Source organism: Lates calcarifer, linkage group LG11 (genome assembly GCF_001640805.2).
Source record: "Lates calcarifer isolate ASB-BC8 linkage group LG11, TLL_Latcal_v3, whole genome shotgun sequence".
NCBI lineage: Eukaryota > Metazoa > Chordata > Actinopteri > Centropomidae > Lates > Lates calcarifer.
The window spans coordinates 5,472,828-5,489,350 of NC_066843.1; the positions used below are offsets into that span (position 1 = coordinate 5,472,828).

The following is a 16,523-nucleotide window of genomic DNA, read 5'->3' on the forward strand; positions in this document are numbered from 1 at the left end:
AGGCAGGATAAACAACGAAGCCAGTTTTAATGGGCCACTTAAAGGAGCTCTTACAGATTCCACACTCACTTTGCAGTGAAAACACATGTCAGGTTATTGTTTGACCCTCGTCTTGTGGCGCTAACCCGTAATCTCTCGTTCCAGTCCCACATGCACTGGTTGTCCTGATCTGCACCACAGAACAATAGGTGTCAAATCACTGTATATGTGGAAGTAATGTTAAAAAAGAATCAGAATATCAATAGAACTAACAACAATTATTATAATATCAATCATTACTGTCTGTGTCTGCAAGAATTATAGCAATATATTTTCCCTTCATACATTTTACATACAGTTTACATCTATATTTACTTTATTTTGTGTGTTTATTGACAGCAGTACCATGTTCCTGTTGACCTCTGACCTCTAACAGGCAGGGTCAGATATTCCAGTTGTGACTGGCTGGTGAGCGCCGCCATTCAAGGATGTGGGCGAGCTCCACCCTGGGGACCAAAACACCAACTCACGTAACGTCACACACACAGCCCCTGGGGAGGAGACAAGGAGACCCTGCGGGGGAGAGTCCAGGAATGTTGGAGAACTTAAATTCTAAGGAATGATGCTGAAAATGTGAGTGGGGCTTAATGGAGGTTGACACCAGCAAGGGATACAAGTGGAGCATCAGTGTGACACATCAACAGCTGCAGTTTTGTTTTTCTATTTTAGCTCTACAGCTCCCTGGTTTGTGCTGAAATGGTCGATCTGTTACTCCTACAGAGCTCAGCCTAGACAAGCTGCTCTACTTTGTGCACTTAAAAATGAAAATGACATCCTCTTCATTGAAAAGAGTAAGGGTTCGCTCATAGCTTTATGTCTGAGATGGAGGAGGAAGAGCGTGAGCATGAAGAAACCAAAGCAAAGACATGCTGAGGAGTCTCTAAAAATGAAAAGGCAAATTTGTGGCATTAAAATGCCAGTGTGAGGTAAAGCCTGTACCCACAGAGCTAGAGTACATAGTAGAGAGGCATGTAACTAGCACTAGCCCAGAGAGAGACATGGATATCCAACTTACTGATACAACTACTGAATATGTTCCTGTGCAGAAACACACACCAGAAGTTACTAGCTGTTTACCCTTTTGCTTTTCACAAGAGAGAAGACAGAAGAGACCAAAACCTTCTAGCTCAGATGGAAGAGAAAAATAAAGACTGACTTTCCAGCTTTCCATCCTGTTTAGAAATGAGTGACTGAAGCGTGAGGTCTCTCCTTCTTTTCTCCTTAAGCCCTCCTCTCAGACTTGTGTCTCGCTTCTAACACGACGAGTCTTCCTTGCCATCATCATCTCTTTAACCCTTTCCATCACTTCCTCTATGCTCCCTTTCATTACTGGCCTGCTGCTTTTCTTGTGCTCCCTTCTGCTTCTCTGTCTCTGTCTCGCTCTCTCTGTCTCTCTTTGGGTAGGATTCTCTGTGGGCACAGGCTGCGGGTCAGCAGGATCCCGCAGGATCGTTGCTGACCATCTCTTTCTCGGGGATGGCTTCGAGAGGTCCTGCTGCCCTCTGCTGCTGGCTCTGGGACTGAAACTGAGGCTGGAGTAGGGGTGGGGGTTGAGGATAGGCTGGTGGTTTTGTAACAGTTTGAACCAGAGGGAGAGCTGGTAGCTGGGGATGTGGCTGGGGAAGGGGATGGAGATAAGCCTGAGGTGCTAATCTGGGACTGGGGCTGAGTTTGGGACTGGTGCAGTGGTGGAGGCTGTGGGTGGGGCTTGGCCTGAGGCTGTTGCTGTATCTGGACCTGCTGCGGCTGGTGGTAAGGATGATGCGGGAGCTGGGGGGAAGCTGCTCCGTTTTTACTGAGGCCACAGGACTGAGCTGCACAGTGGATTTGACGCAGAGTGTCCAGCGCCTCGCTCTTAGCGTGCTTCAGCAGGTCTGCCTGGCCCTGAGATTGAGACACAGAAACAGAGAGAAAGAAAGACAGCTTTGTCAACAACACATAACCATATCAAATTTTAAGGCAACAAAAGCAGCAGGATATCCATTCCCTCAGGGCTGTTTGAACCTACACTTAGATAAAATCATCTAGTGTTACGCTACCTTTTTGACCCAGACTCTTTTGAGAGAGAGATTTTAATCTTAAAAGGACTTGTACCTGTTAAGATAAAGATTAGGCAAAAAAGCAAGAACAAATAAACAAACAAACAAAAAAACACATTGTGGTAAAAGTGCTACACGAATACCTTTCCTTAGTGCATTAACTAATAAGTTGCAGAAGGGGGCAGTATAAAGCCACTGAATGAAGGCCTTTGGTTGCTTGCCAGCCCCTCCAACTGCTCCTCTCAGCTGGTGAATAGTGCTGTCATATGGTGATAATGTTATACTACATTTCTGCTCTGTATTTGGGAGCACCCAGAGATGAATCCCTGCCATATGTGGAGGAAGTGGTCAGGGCAGGCATCCTGCTATACAGCACTGTCAAGTCAGTCTGGGCCACCGCCATGGGCTGCCTGCCTCCTTAAGCTAGCTGTCTCTGCCATGTGGAAATGTGGTGGAGTCTTCTCCACAGGCGGTTATTTCTGTGTGTAAGAGGTGCTTATATTATTAGAACTGGCCAAAAGAGAGAAAATGAAATCTGACCGCATGCTTTTCCAAAGTTTCTCCACTTCTTCAGTCTTTAAACCCTTGACTCTTCCCTTCAGGCCTCTCATTCCTGCCACAGCCCCCTCTCTTCCAGTGTGTCCGCTCCAACACTTTTTTTATACTGCCACTCCTCCAACATCTGCTCACAAGCAAGTTGAAAGCAGTCGCCCTCTCATCTGTGAATCTGCATATTTTCCCTTGCTCTCACTGAACTTCACTCTGGACTCCATCTGACCCGCTGTGACAGCTCACTGGGCTAACATCCCTGTGAAGCGGCACAGACTGACCTGTTCTGCACCAGACTGACATGTAAACGGTGCAAAGGGATAGAGTTCTCATAGCCACGAGGCAGGCACAGCAGTCTGACATATTGTGGGATGAGTGAAGGTACTGCCCTACACACGCTGCCGGACGTTCTACTCCAAGGTGATGTTAATACACTGCAAGTGCCTTTCTACCTGAGCCACTCCAGTACGCAAATCATGAGCATGAATAAGTCATATGTTTGGAAAAAAAAGAAAAAAAGAAATTATGTAAGTCATGACTCACCAGGCATAAAATAAGACAGCGAGAAGCTTGTTCTTTGCTGCCAGAGCCAAATCACGACGGCACTTGTATTTGGGTACATTTACCCCTACGGCTTGCCTAAAGCTGGTCACAGGGGGCTAAGCCCAAGCAAGGGCAGCCATCAAATCCCACCACTATATCCTCATTAAATTCTAGCCCATAATCCCTTTCGTGTTTATCAGAATCAGTCCACCCCTTTGGTAGAAATTGGGGAGTCAATAACCTGCCTTGAGTAGATTATTTTAAGGTTGTAGACAGAGAAAGGTATGTGACACTGGCTCGTGAGCAAGACTTAGAGCGATGCATCTACACCTGTGCTATCATTTATGGATGAAGTCAGAAAATTAAAGAATGTAAAACAAAAAGGGGCCAGAGTATGTTATAAATTTTCTATTGAAATTACAATAGAAACAAAAAGAGGCAACATGTTTTTGGTGCTTATTATTGTTCTTAACGAGACACTAGCCTACAATATGCTTGACATTAGCTTCAAAGCCTCTCTTTCTGTCTCTCTGATTTCGGTTTTCTCTTGATGGGAAGGTACAATGAGTGACAGGGTGGTATCACTGGAAAAAATGGGCAAATACCCTCATTCACTATGACAGCTCTGATCTGGCTGTAACTGTCAAAGCAAGGGCAGAGAGGGAGTTTGGGAGACAGACATGACTCTTTCTCTCACTTCCTCTCGGCTCCCCCGCTATCTACCAGCAAGTGCTTCCCAGCCCGCTGAGGATCTGGAGCGGTTAACAGGTGAAATAACTGGGCACGGTTGGCAGCCTTGGCGAACAGGCACCGGGCTCTCACCAAATGTTCAGTATGAGACACAGATTACAACTGAAGAATGAGAGGAGGAAGAGGAGGAGGGGGTTATGTGCATGCCAAGATGCCTTCATGTTGAGAATGTAGCTCATCAGAAAAAAAAGAAGAAAAAAAAGTGTGTTTTGGAGAGACTGGGCAGGGATGGGAGGAGTTGGATGGGTTTAGCAGAGATGGGCACAGGGGGAAAGGTGGGGGTGGGGTGGGGGGTTAGGATTGGGTTTGGGTGTCCACCTGTTATGCTATGTGTTTCCGAATTCTAGAGAATGCAATGAAGCTTAATTAATACAAATCTGGCTGTTGTACAACACAGTGCTACTCTAATAGTTCAAGAAAAACAAGAAGACAAGCACTTGTAACACTAATCTACAAGTGCTAGAGCCATAACATTAATTAGTGCTGAAATGATGAGTTGATAAATCAATTAGCTGAAAAAAAGGTAAACAAATTAGTATTTAATTCATTTACAAACCAATAACACCAGGTGTCCAGCTTCCCAGATTTGAGGATTTGCTGCTATTATTTTTTGCTGCTTCAAACAGGTGTAAAGATTTGGACTGTTAGTTCGACAATACAGGAAATCTAATGTGATCTAAGACTCAACTATTAAGCAGTTCATCAAAACACGAGAGAATAATAACAGACTAATAGTTATTGACAGTAACTGCAGGTTGTACCCTTAATCTTCACTGGTCTTTTGGGTGTTAGCTGTCTGATAGGGCAGACATAAAAAGGCAAAGAAGAATCAAGCAATCAAACATCTACCTAACCTGACACTCCAGCAAAAAGCTCAGCCAAGGGAGCTTCTTCACTCAATACTAAATGATTTCTGGGTGATGAGATGAGATAAAAATATCCTCGCTGCTCTGTCCTTACTTAGCCAAACTGGCCCACCCGCAGTGTGCAGTCTGAGCAGCATGTGGTGTTTTATCAGAGCTGGTTTTACTACTGGTGCTCATAGATGCAATAAGTTGAGGGCATTAGGCAACCTTATCTCCTGTGTCAAGGGGCAGGCGGAGACAAGAATGCATCTTGCTGAGCATAATCTTGTCCAAGGGCCCCAGTGTCTCCTTATGAGGAATAATAGGGCAGCTTGCATGTGTGCAAACAAGTGTGAACAATCCTTTCATATCTTGTCAGGATAGTTACATGAGCAAATAAATAAAGCAGTACTTGAATTAACAGTAATTAATTAAGAGATTTAGGGATTAGAGAGAAGGCAAACACAATTAGCCCAGGGAGCTTTCTTAAGACATCATGTAGTTTAATCTCACCAACAGGGTCTGGGATTGCTTATCCAGCTGCTTATAGTCTGCGACATAATCTCACATCTTAAATCAATCAAAAGGTATTAGCCAGTACTTTATATAAACTGGAGGTATAGTGCAATTATGGTGGTATTTGTTGTGTTAAAGAGACCACTTGTGAGGTCCACACCTTGAGCACAGTGATGTTCCACGCGTAGCTCTCCATGGCCTTCTGGAGTTTACGGCCTTTCAGACCCTCCTTTGCTCCAATGCGATGCAGGTCCTCATGGAAGTCCAGACCTGGACAGAGACACACATGACACGTAAATAATGAATAATGAATAATGAATAATGCTTTAAGAGCAGGGAATGTTTTTAAAAAAGTACACAAATATCTCGACGCATACAGAAGTATAGGGGAAATTACTCCACTTAAGCCTTATTAAAGGATTTAGGAATTTGGTTGGTCTTGTTAAGAGCTGCTCTTAAAATAGTAAAATAGAAAATCTAAAGTGCAGAGACATAAAACACAAACAATTGTAGATAATCTCTCTCATTTTTTCTATTACATTAAACTGCAGGAGTTAATGATGAAATAGCAAAATGTTTTTGCTATTTCCTAATATTAAAAATTCTTTTAAAAGTTTTTAGTGCTGCAGAATGCAGATCCAAATCGATGACTGACTTTTGACTGAAATCTGTTAACATGCATCTAATCTACAATGCCAACTAACAAACTGACAGACATTTGCTTCCTTTCATTGTCATTTTTTTTACTTTTGCACTGTGCAACACAGAATCTGCAGGACAAAAGACACGTAGTGAACCACTAAGGTGTACCTTAGTGGTCACAGTAGTAGTTCACCATTCAATGTGCTGCAATAATAATAGGTGAAATTGAAGTAGTGCAATGCAGGCTAACCTCTAATTAGTCAATCAGTAGATCTAGCTTCATTTATCCCAGGCAGACCATTACTAATCCTCTGGGCTTTAAGAACAAACTCCTCCTAAAGCTGTAAGTCTCTGCCTGCTTGTCAGTCTGTCCCTGACAACTGACCTTATACTGCTCCAGCTTTGATTCACTGCAGAGACATTGATATAACATAATTCGCTATAATTCACAAAAAGCCCAACATCACAAGTCATTCACTCTTATGTCATCAGCTCTTTTCAGTAACTAGTTAGAAGATTCATTCATGGATACACATATACACATACACACAAGCCTCCTCGCCTGATTCAAAGCCCTAAGACCATGTCAGTGTGGAGAACAAAATTTAAGAAGAAAAAAAAAACTCATTTAATTACATTATTAGAACTACTGGTACCTTCAATTTATGCCCCTATGTACGCCTCAGTACAGCCCAGTTTTCCCCAAACCAATGAGCTGCTGATGTATGCAAATCTCATTTGATGAACTTGACTTCAACATAACCGTATGTTTGACACTCACTACAAGAACATATTTCCCCTAATTTATACAACACTTAAAACAGATCAAAAGGTCAAGCAGTAAATACATAAAATACCATCTCTGGCCTTCAGTGCACATCAGTGCAAGGGCCCCTGTTGTTCTTTAATTTCCATATAATTGATGATGTAAAGCCATTGCAGAATATCTGTTTCTGAGCCTGAAAGTTGTGTTAACAGGGTTTAGGGCTGATTTGATCTTGTAATCTGGTGTAGTTAATGGGCTGCTGCTGGTGCAGAGCTGAGCCAAGGCGGTTTGCGATCGCAGGACTTGGGGAGCGAGGCAGGCAGCTGAATAAGAGATGAAATTAGCTGGAGGCAGCTTGTCGCAATACAGCCTCTTCAAGCATTTAATTTCCCAATTATTAAGCATTTCCTTCCCCCAACAGCCACACGGTTGCTGTTCCTTACTGTCACTTATACTCTGTGAAATTTGAGCTAATAAACAGAAAGTGGCCCCTGTGACTCTGATGAGTCAGGATCGTATGCCTTACTTCTCTAGTGGGAACACAGAAAAAGAGAGACAGAGAGACATAGATAGAGAAATTAGTGCTTAGACTGACAGAAGGACTGAGGGGACAACAAGAAGTCTCTCCTGAGTAGACAGACACAAGCTTCAGTCTCTGCATAGAGCAGTGAGGGTTTTTGCCTTTGTAATGAGTACTGCAGCAGCACCCCTTATGCTCCAAATACACATGCACAGAAAGAGAGACAGTTACAGGCAGAGAGAGAGAGAGAGAGAGAGAAACGTAAGTAAATAATAAAATCAAACAGAATCTCCAAACAGGATGTGATGAAAAGAAATGATGAAAACAAAGATGGTAAAAAGGGGGTGAGAAAGGGAGATGCAGTCAGATCAGTGCTTCATTAATATACAGTATATCGAGTCATACACACTGCAAAGCCTAGGCAGAATATCGTCACTACAAATAGAGAGTGGGATTTTCCAGCTACTGCTGATGAGCTGGGAAAACAATGACTGCAGAAGACAAAGAAAGGGAGATGTCTTTATCCCTTGGATTTCACTTGTAATGGAATGGCATGGCCTCAAACCGTACCAGCACAGTGGTCAGCCAGAGAGCATGTCTTTGCATGGAAGGAGACATCAATAAATAAGCACAGTCAAGCTTGCAGGGAGACAGCAGCTCCCAAACCCATACAGACTTGCACCTGTTCCTGTTTCTGTTTTAACATGGTTGGATGCAGGGCTATTTTCAAACTTGAACGCCTCACAGCCCCAATGCTGAACACACAGAGATGCTGAGAGATGCACAAAAGCACAGAGATGTTTTATAAATAGTTTAATTAAGTCGTGGCCCGTCTCTAAGGCACTGTAGCCTCTGCTCTACAAGCATCTATTACTCTTTCTGTAAAGCTTTCTGATGACAGACACCCTTACTTAAGGAAATCCACTGAGTTATAGAGACCAGTGTGGCAGAGGCTAGTTAGGAGATGGAGTGGGAGTTGTGCTCTCCATGCACAGATTAGATATGCGTGCAGACACATAAGCCAGTGTACAGTGTACACCCACAGACAAACACACAGTGGCAGCATCTGGAGGTGCCAGTGTGTGCAACCCAGCTGTCTATCTGTTCCCCTATTAGCGGTGTGTGTGATGCCGAGCCATCAATAGTGCCCAGGGGGGATCATCCAGCACCTCTCCATCCTCATCAACACGTCAGCTTCACTGCCCAAATTAAACTGATTAGCTGCTATAATGACTGGGCATAAACTGAAAGCAGGAAGGAAAAGAGGAAAAGGAGGTGGGGCTGCTGGGGAAATAAGAAAAGCAACCCAAAACTGTCCATTGCCGTTTCTAGCATCCTGCTGTGTGAGTGATAAATCTATCAACATGCCAGTCATTTGAAGTTGCTGCAATTTAAAATGAAAGGCAAGTTAGGAGGTAAGGGGTTAGTTCAGGTCCCTCATTTCAGATGGCAGCCTGCACGTCATTGCGATTACGGCTTTGTCACAACAGCATTTAGCTGATGAGCAGAGCACACTTTTAATGGCCAGGGCAAAAGTGTCAGGTTCAATCAAAGGCCTTAAATTAAGCTTAGATTCACCGCACACACACACACACACACGTCCCACTCCATCCCATATTCTTTCTCCGATGCTGACAGCCCGTCCTCTAATAGCACCTTTTTCCGCTCCTCACATAGCCATTACACCAAAATTATACCTTTGGCTTCCAGATCGATCATAGGGACAAAACCTTCAATTCCATGCAAATCCACCATCTCTCTCCTCGTATGCCTCCACTCTCTGATTCTCTGTCTGTGCTCAGGCTGTTGTCTTGCTATTGTCATCGTCAGTTTGTACATAATCATTTGGCTTATGAGATGGCTTCTGAAGGGTGCATTCACTGCTTGTCAGTCTATCAAAGGAGGTAGATTTTTGTGCCTTCCAAGCCATCAGAAAGATGCAGTGCTTTGTTGGGGAGCAATAAGTTCAACCAAGTGTCCTCTGTGGGTTTTCTGCTCTCTGGAGGATAACAAATGCTTGTAATGAACTGGGATACAGACTAAACAAGACAAAGATGACAGGAAAGGAGGAGAAACCCCATTTATGAAGAATGGGTTGTGCTGTAGTATTTGTACAGGCAGACAGGTGAATCTGTACATCATTTTATTAGATCCACTGACTTTGATTGTAAAATTAAATTGAAGTGACTTTCCTCACCCCTCTCAACCTTTCTATTTGTCACATATTCAGCTTTATGAAGGTCAAATTCAAGCACATTTTAGAGCACTTTTAAAATTCAAGTTCTGCAGCAGGTCAGCAATTTTAAGAATGACATATTGCTATATAGATGGATTTAATGTTCCAACTGGCCATAACCATACAATTAAAACTACACTGAACACTTGATGGACTATTATGGAAGAATTCTGCGTATGTGCAAGCAAAAGCAGCAGCAGATAAACAGACAACAGGGACCTGAGTGAGACAGGAAGCAGATGGAGAGGACAAAGAGCATGCTGAGCGGAGGAGCAGGACAGAAGTGTCTGCATTAATATCGGAAAATAATTTGTTTATTAAAGCAAGGGAGAGATTATTATAGCAGATCTAAAAATGACGACTTACAGGAAGCAGTATGAAGCATCGTAATTTTCCCATCAAGCACTTTTCCCACCTTGAAATTTTTCTTAAATGCTATTCATGCATTGCAAGCACAGATACAAATTTATATTTGCTTCTATATTTATAAATCAACAATATTTTATACTTTGCCCTCGCATGTGCTGATGTAGATAAGGCTGTTGCACATAACTAACAAGTAAGGTAAAATTGTGCATAAACAACACGTAGTTAAATAATGTGATGAAATACTGCTGGTAGGCTCACTCTATTCTGTATTATTATTCTATTCTATCTATTCTGAGTTTATAATAATTTAGATTTATATTCCCTAGGGCCAACAAGGTTAAATTTAATTTAAAGTTTAGAATTGTTATTTCCCAGTTCTGATTAGAGGCAATAGGTCACATTACATAGCTCTTTTACACATAAAAAGCTAAGTAATTGGAATCTGGTAAACACTGTCAGGGCATCTGTTTCTCTGGCAGCCTGTTTTAATACCACATTATGTCAGAGGAAAAGCAGCTATTTGAACATTATATTTTTTGCCTCTCTTATCATTGTCAAAACGACAGCAAATGTCTGGAGGCAGACATGCAAGTTATGTATATTTGAGAATGGCAATGGTTTGGATTGAGGCATGTGTGTTAGCACCAGGGGCAGGGGAGTGGGCGATAGGGAAAGTGCTATGTTTGGCATGCAGCTGAGGCCCCTCAGAGCTGTCGCTCCTGCCCTCTGCCTCATTGTATTGTTCTTACATAATGCTGCTCTTATGCGTAAAACTAACCCTAACTCCAAATTTAGGAATTTCCACGTTGTCTCTGCAAGTGGATTGGAAGGATTACATGCTCCTTCAGAAAATACTTAAACCCTTAGGCTTTTAAAGCCCTTTCAAAATGAATTTAATTACTTTAAACAAGTATGCTTGTGAGGCACAAAATAAGGCAGATTTTCTTGTGTAAAAGTGTAGTTCCTAAAATTTTGACATTTTGGAAGTACAAGTACAAAGTTTTCACCTGACAGCAGGAGTAAGCTAAGCATCAGCCTCCGGTATCCAGCTACTGACACTGCTGTGAGTGTGGCTGTGGCTGTGTGGGGTTTAAGCTCTGCTTAACTCTGCAGTCATTGCTTTTGAAGATGCCTCCAGCTCTGGGCTGGGGAACCTTGGAGCCAGGGGACAAATCTGTGATTGAAGCCCCAGCGTTCAACCTACATCCCAGGGTAACTGCGCCGCACAAATATCAGCTTGGCTTGTTGTGGTGGGGGGAGTGAAACATATGCCTGCCTCTGTGTGAAACCAGGGAGTAAAGCTGGGCATAGCAGGCTTATATTGGCTTATCAGCCTCAGGATATTGGGTTGGCATGTGCCATGTGGGTTCATCATACACAAAACACACAATATAGGCCTGAATTTGTAGGTTTCACATTTTCTTTAATTATGCTTTAAAATGAGGCAAACATGCAAAATGAAGATGTCAGTATTCAACCTATGTGCTCTTATTTGAGGAGCTCTCTGGCAGAGGCACTGCAGCATAGTAGAGAAGCAAGGCAAATGAGGAACAATTAGTGCTGAATGTAAAAGAGGCTAGAGAAGACAAGCCACTGGATTTCTTGATTTGAAGTGATTTCTCTCCTAATGATCTTATTATAGTCAATTTTATCTTCTCTGCTAAAAGGCTGGACCTTTTACACCGAGCACCCTGTTTAAAAACACTGTACTGACAAAATGCTTCTTTAATACCATCCCTTTCTCTCCGTTTTGCCATCCCACCCCCTCTCACTCCACACTCTGTCAAACCATTTCATTTCTCTCCTCCTCTCAAAGGATGTTTATGCTCTCTGTCCTCTCTCTCTTGCAGCCCTTTTGTCTGTGTGGCTGGCTGATTGTTTTCACCTGCCCACTGACATGATAACTACTCGGCGCTGACTCACTGATGATGGCCTGTTCTATCAACAGCAGCCACTGTTGTTGATGTTGATGTAGATGCTGTAGGAGTAGATACACTGCGCTCTTTCTCTTAGGCAAGAGGACGTGACACATAATACGTTTAAAAGCCTGTAGCTGCATGTTCTTATAGTACATTATTCATTTGGATCTTAAAACAGAGGAGCTGAAAATATGAATCCCCCAACTGAATTTACTGTGCTTTGTGTCTTATGATCTTATTTTTCTTAAACAAATTAAAGAAATATGCCAGTAAGTGAGTGAATTTCATTTGTGTCTGACACGATTCTTGTCCTTCAATTGTGAGTCATCTTCCTCACAGTAGCAGACAGATCTACCTCATCCTGCCTTGTTTCATGGTTCTGCTGCTTATTTTTTTGAAGTGTCATAAAAGGAGAGAATCTACGTTTGAAAAAAACAGGAATCTTTTCAAGCCAATACCATGAAATTGTCACTGGTTTTCTGAAAAACAGGAACAGATTCAGTTTGGACTACTCATCCATGTTCCTCACTGTAAATGGATGGGGATGTTGCAGCTGAGTGCTCTGCTCAATCCCATAATACAGCATACCTGCCCGTTGTGCTTGTGTGAGCTTGGAGTAGACCACGTCAGCTGACTCAATCAGCGTTCTGCTGGTTTGGATCATCTAGAAGACAAAGAGTACATGGCATTAGTTTGCAACAGCATCGCAGCATAGTCAAACACAAGGGACCTTTACAGCAACAATTAAGATAAGAAAAAACAAAAATACAAAGAAGGAAACGTTCCATAAAACATAATGGGAAGTGTCTCTCTTGCCACATTGCTAGGCTATAACCTAATAGATTTGATCTCCTCAACAGCCAGGGTCATTTTGTAGTATTTGGGTTGAGCTCTTAGCTACTATGTTTACTGGCATACAAATAATTCAGCCACAGCCCAATTAAGGCAACATAGCTGTCATGTAAATGTCTTTATCTGATTACTTTAATTGGTGCAAGATCATAATCAGGGGAAGTGGATTCTTTCCAATTAACTAGGCATGAAAACAACAAAGTTCAAACTTCTTTTGCCTTGTATGTAAGTACAGAGAGAACGCTAAGTAACATTTGTGAGAAAAGCTACATTGCAAACAGCCTATTTAGCACTAAATGTTTGACTATGGGCTTGCATAAAGGAAATTAGGCCTACATTTAGTTTTTTCAATGATGTGATGTGGTTTAAAGGAAATGAGGAATGCAGCTTCCAATTTTCACCTCTACATTTGCATCTGACCATCACAGCATGGTGTAGTTTGAGCCCTAACCATCATCCCACAGGCTGAGGAGAAGCAGCTGGACCAGCCCTGCAGCACTGAGGGGGAAGCTAATGAAGTTTCACACTCTTGTTAGCAAGGAGACAGGAAGTGGACTCTCATACTGTGTGTGTGTGTGTGTGTCTGTGTCTGTGCGCACACGTGCATGTGTGTGTACATGTGCATGTCTTCTCTTGTTTTGCTATCCCAACTGGTTTCAGTGCAGACAAATTTGTAAAGTGAGCTCATTTTGGACGGTCCCTTTGTCACGGGAAAGTTTTAAACCTAAAGTAAAAACAAAAATATGCAGAACCTTTGAAGTCTATTGCATTAAGTACTTGATGAACCTACATTTCCAAGAATTTCTTCACCAGCCTCAAGAAAATGGATGAGAGTCTTGTGAGCTGAATGTGTGGGTGAGAGTTGTAGCAATAGTGAAAGTAAGACAAACAGCAAATATTTCCAACAGCGAAGCAAACTAAGAGTCTTGAATGCAACTTGTCTTGAAGCTGCACTGCCTTCTGGTCTTGAAAGTAGCACTTCTTCCTCTGCTACAGAGGATTCCTTCCTGTGTGACTGTTGAGTATTGGTGCGGAAAATGACTAAAAAGTCTTTAAAAAAAACAAAAAACATCCATGCCCTGAGTCTCACTAATCTGACATTAGCTGTTGAATAAGACAACTAACTATAATTATAATCAACAGAAGGCTGTCACAAGTAGAGTGAGGCAAACATACAGGGTCTGCTTGGATTTCCACATAAATGTACAGGTATGCGCATGATCTCTGGAAACAGAGTAGCACTGTATTGAAGCTTTGTTCAGCTCAGGGTTACAACACTGGCTGGTTGCAACCCACATGGGGGTGACTGAGGACACGCACTGTACATTGATATTCTACAGTAAATGGCCTGATGTTGGCAGCCATGATCCCATGAAGTCACAAGCATTTACACACATGCGCATACACATGTGCACACACACTGGGTCCTCTGTTCTTGAGTAGGGAGTGTGCCAATGAGCCAGTCTTTGGGAGGCAAACACAAACACTGAGCTGACCATGCCCAAGCCTCAGGACGAGACCATAGGTTAATGCACATACATAATTTTATTAACTCCTTAGACTATATGCTAGGAAATAAACAGGCTGGGGAAAATGACCGGACCTGTCATCACAGGGTGTCACAAGATAATTGAGTGAGAATAATTAATAATCTCTAGTAGATATTTACTTGCATGTTTGTCATTTTTGATGCCCTTTTTAAATATAAACAAATGATATTTATTCTTCTTATTAATAGTAAGTAATAAATATTCAGTAAGGTAACATGGATGACAAGCATTTGTTGGTGTTAAGGAGCTTGCACTATTGGTAGAGCAAATGTTTTTGAGAGTGGATGTTCTAACCTTCAAAAATATGAGATTCTGGGCATGCCTTTCAGCTTGTCCCCAGAAAACTTGCTTTGTGGACTGGAGCATGAGAGTTGCTCTGACAGTGCCAGGAAGCCTCCCGCTTGGTGCGAAGCTTCATAAAAGCCAAAACAGATTCTATTTGAAGCTGTGCGTGTGCGCTGCGTCGCTCCTGAAGTCAGCGCACTCCTGTCTGTGTCAGCAGCGGGGGCACCGTTGACCTGAGCAGCATGGAACAACAGCCTTGTTCCTCGTTCATGACCCACTTCACCAGCTCCCACCAAGCCTTACAAGGGGGAGGAGAGGAGGGGAGTAGAAACAGTGGGTGATAACTAATTACAGACAGAGTCCTCCAAGCCCCTTTTGGGCCGTGCCAATGTCAAGTGGTGAAAAATGCAGTGTTCTTGTAAGAGAGGAGGCAGGATAGAGAAGGACATGTGAAATTATACAATGAGTAGCTGCAGCTTGACAATCTGACTAGTAAAATAGGTGGTTTGAGGCATGTTTAAAAGCCTTGTAAAACACATCCAGCTGTGTGAATGCTTGAATCAAATGTTAAACAATCTAGCATTAAGGGGGGAAGCACGCTAACCATCCGCTTTGTTTTTTTTTTTTTTCTGTGTTATTTCTGTAAGCGCAGCACCTATGAAGATCTGCACAGAGCAGGAAGTGCTTATCACAGCATCTCCAGGCAGCCCCTGTTATCATATTTGAATGCCTGAGTGCTTTGACATTTTATCTTTATCTGAAGTAGATATTTAGTGAGATGTTACACACTATAATAAGAGTGTTATTGTCTCACAGGAACAGAGTATAACATTGATTTAAGTGTATGTGTATATGCGTGTGTCATGATTCCTGTCACAGCCCTGTTTATGTTGGCTTTCTAGTTAGCTGTCATGCTCCACCCGCCCCACCAGATGTCCCGGGCTTTCTTCGTGTTCCCAGATCCACCTGCTCACCTGTTACCCGTTCCCAATCACTGGAACCTCCCTGCCTGAGAAGGCTCCAGCTGCTGCCTTGCAGACCCTACAAACCACACCCCTTCACACCATGCACATTATCATAATTTGTTAGTGGCAAAGGGGAGTCCAAACAAACAACAAACTCCTTGTAAGAAGTTCAGCTCCCCTCAGCTTCCTTCATGTTTGTCCTTGACGTTTGTGTTGTGGCTGCAGCTGGAAATATTTGACCTGCCTACCTGCACACCTGTTTCTCATTTCACCTATTTTCTCCCATGTATTTAAACCAGCCCTTTTCCCCCTTGTCAGTTGCCAAATCATTTGCTAATGTCTCAATATGTTTCCTTTTGTGCTGGTCATGCTGTGGACTCTTGCTTGCCTCTTAAACTTGCTACCCATATTTATTAACTTCATTGCACCACCCCGCCTGTGCTCTTTCCAGAAGCTATGACAGCGTGTGTACTGAATTTACTTGTACTTTATTGCTGATTAAAACACACGCTAATGTGTTATACCAAATTCAGATCCATGAAGATATTCAGTTCACTTCACTTTACTGTGTGTGCAGGTTACTTACCATGTCATACGCGTTGAGCACTTTGCGCAGCAGCTCAGGTACAGGACCCTGAGCCTCCATGGTGGGGTAGGTCTCACTCAGGTCCACTGTTACCCTCAGTGACCGCTCACTGTTCATCAGCCAGGTAGACACTGTCAGGATACATTGCTTCATGTTGGCGGCGGGGGTCAGGCCACACAGCTCCTTGAAGGACACCATGGCATTCTGGGAAGAAAAATCCACAGTGAGGGATAGCAATTTGGGTATGAACATGTAAAAAGTGCACAAATAAAAAGAAATGTTAAATATTACAGTATAAATAAATAAATACACATATTACATTTGTGCTGCCCTTTGTCCTTGTGCTCTGTACCTGTTAATTATGACTACGTTATGTCTCTGTTTCAATAAAAACAACCAGAATTGCAGAGTTATTGTACTTGCCAAATGAACTGATTGTGGTCCTAATGAAATAGCAAATATTGCAACCACTTTTTGCAGAGGACCTTGGGTGAGATTTAATGAGAGGGATTGTTATACTTCCCTTAGACCAGAGACAAGATGAGATAGCAG

At 42.7% G+C, this 16,523-nt stretch overlaps 1 protein-coding gene across 1 annotated transcript in view; it reads right to left on the reverse strand.

Moving 5' to 3' along the window:
• Positions 1 to 8: 8 nt before the first annotated feature.
• plcl5 (phospholipase C like 5) overlaps positions 9 to 16,523 on the reverse strand; it is a 60,671-nt gene continuing 44,156 nt past the window's right edge. The window contains 5 exon segments of the mRNA XM_018702631.2: positions 9 to 1,718; positions 1,720 to 1,923; positions 5,442 to 5,551; positions 12,322 to 12,397; positions 15,972 to 16,175. Coding sequence (XP_018558147.1) covers positions 1,470 to 1,718; positions 1,720 to 1,923; positions 5,442 to 5,551; positions 12,322 to 12,397; positions 15,972 to 16,175 — 843 coding nt within the window. The 3' untranslated portion in view covers positions 9 to 1,469.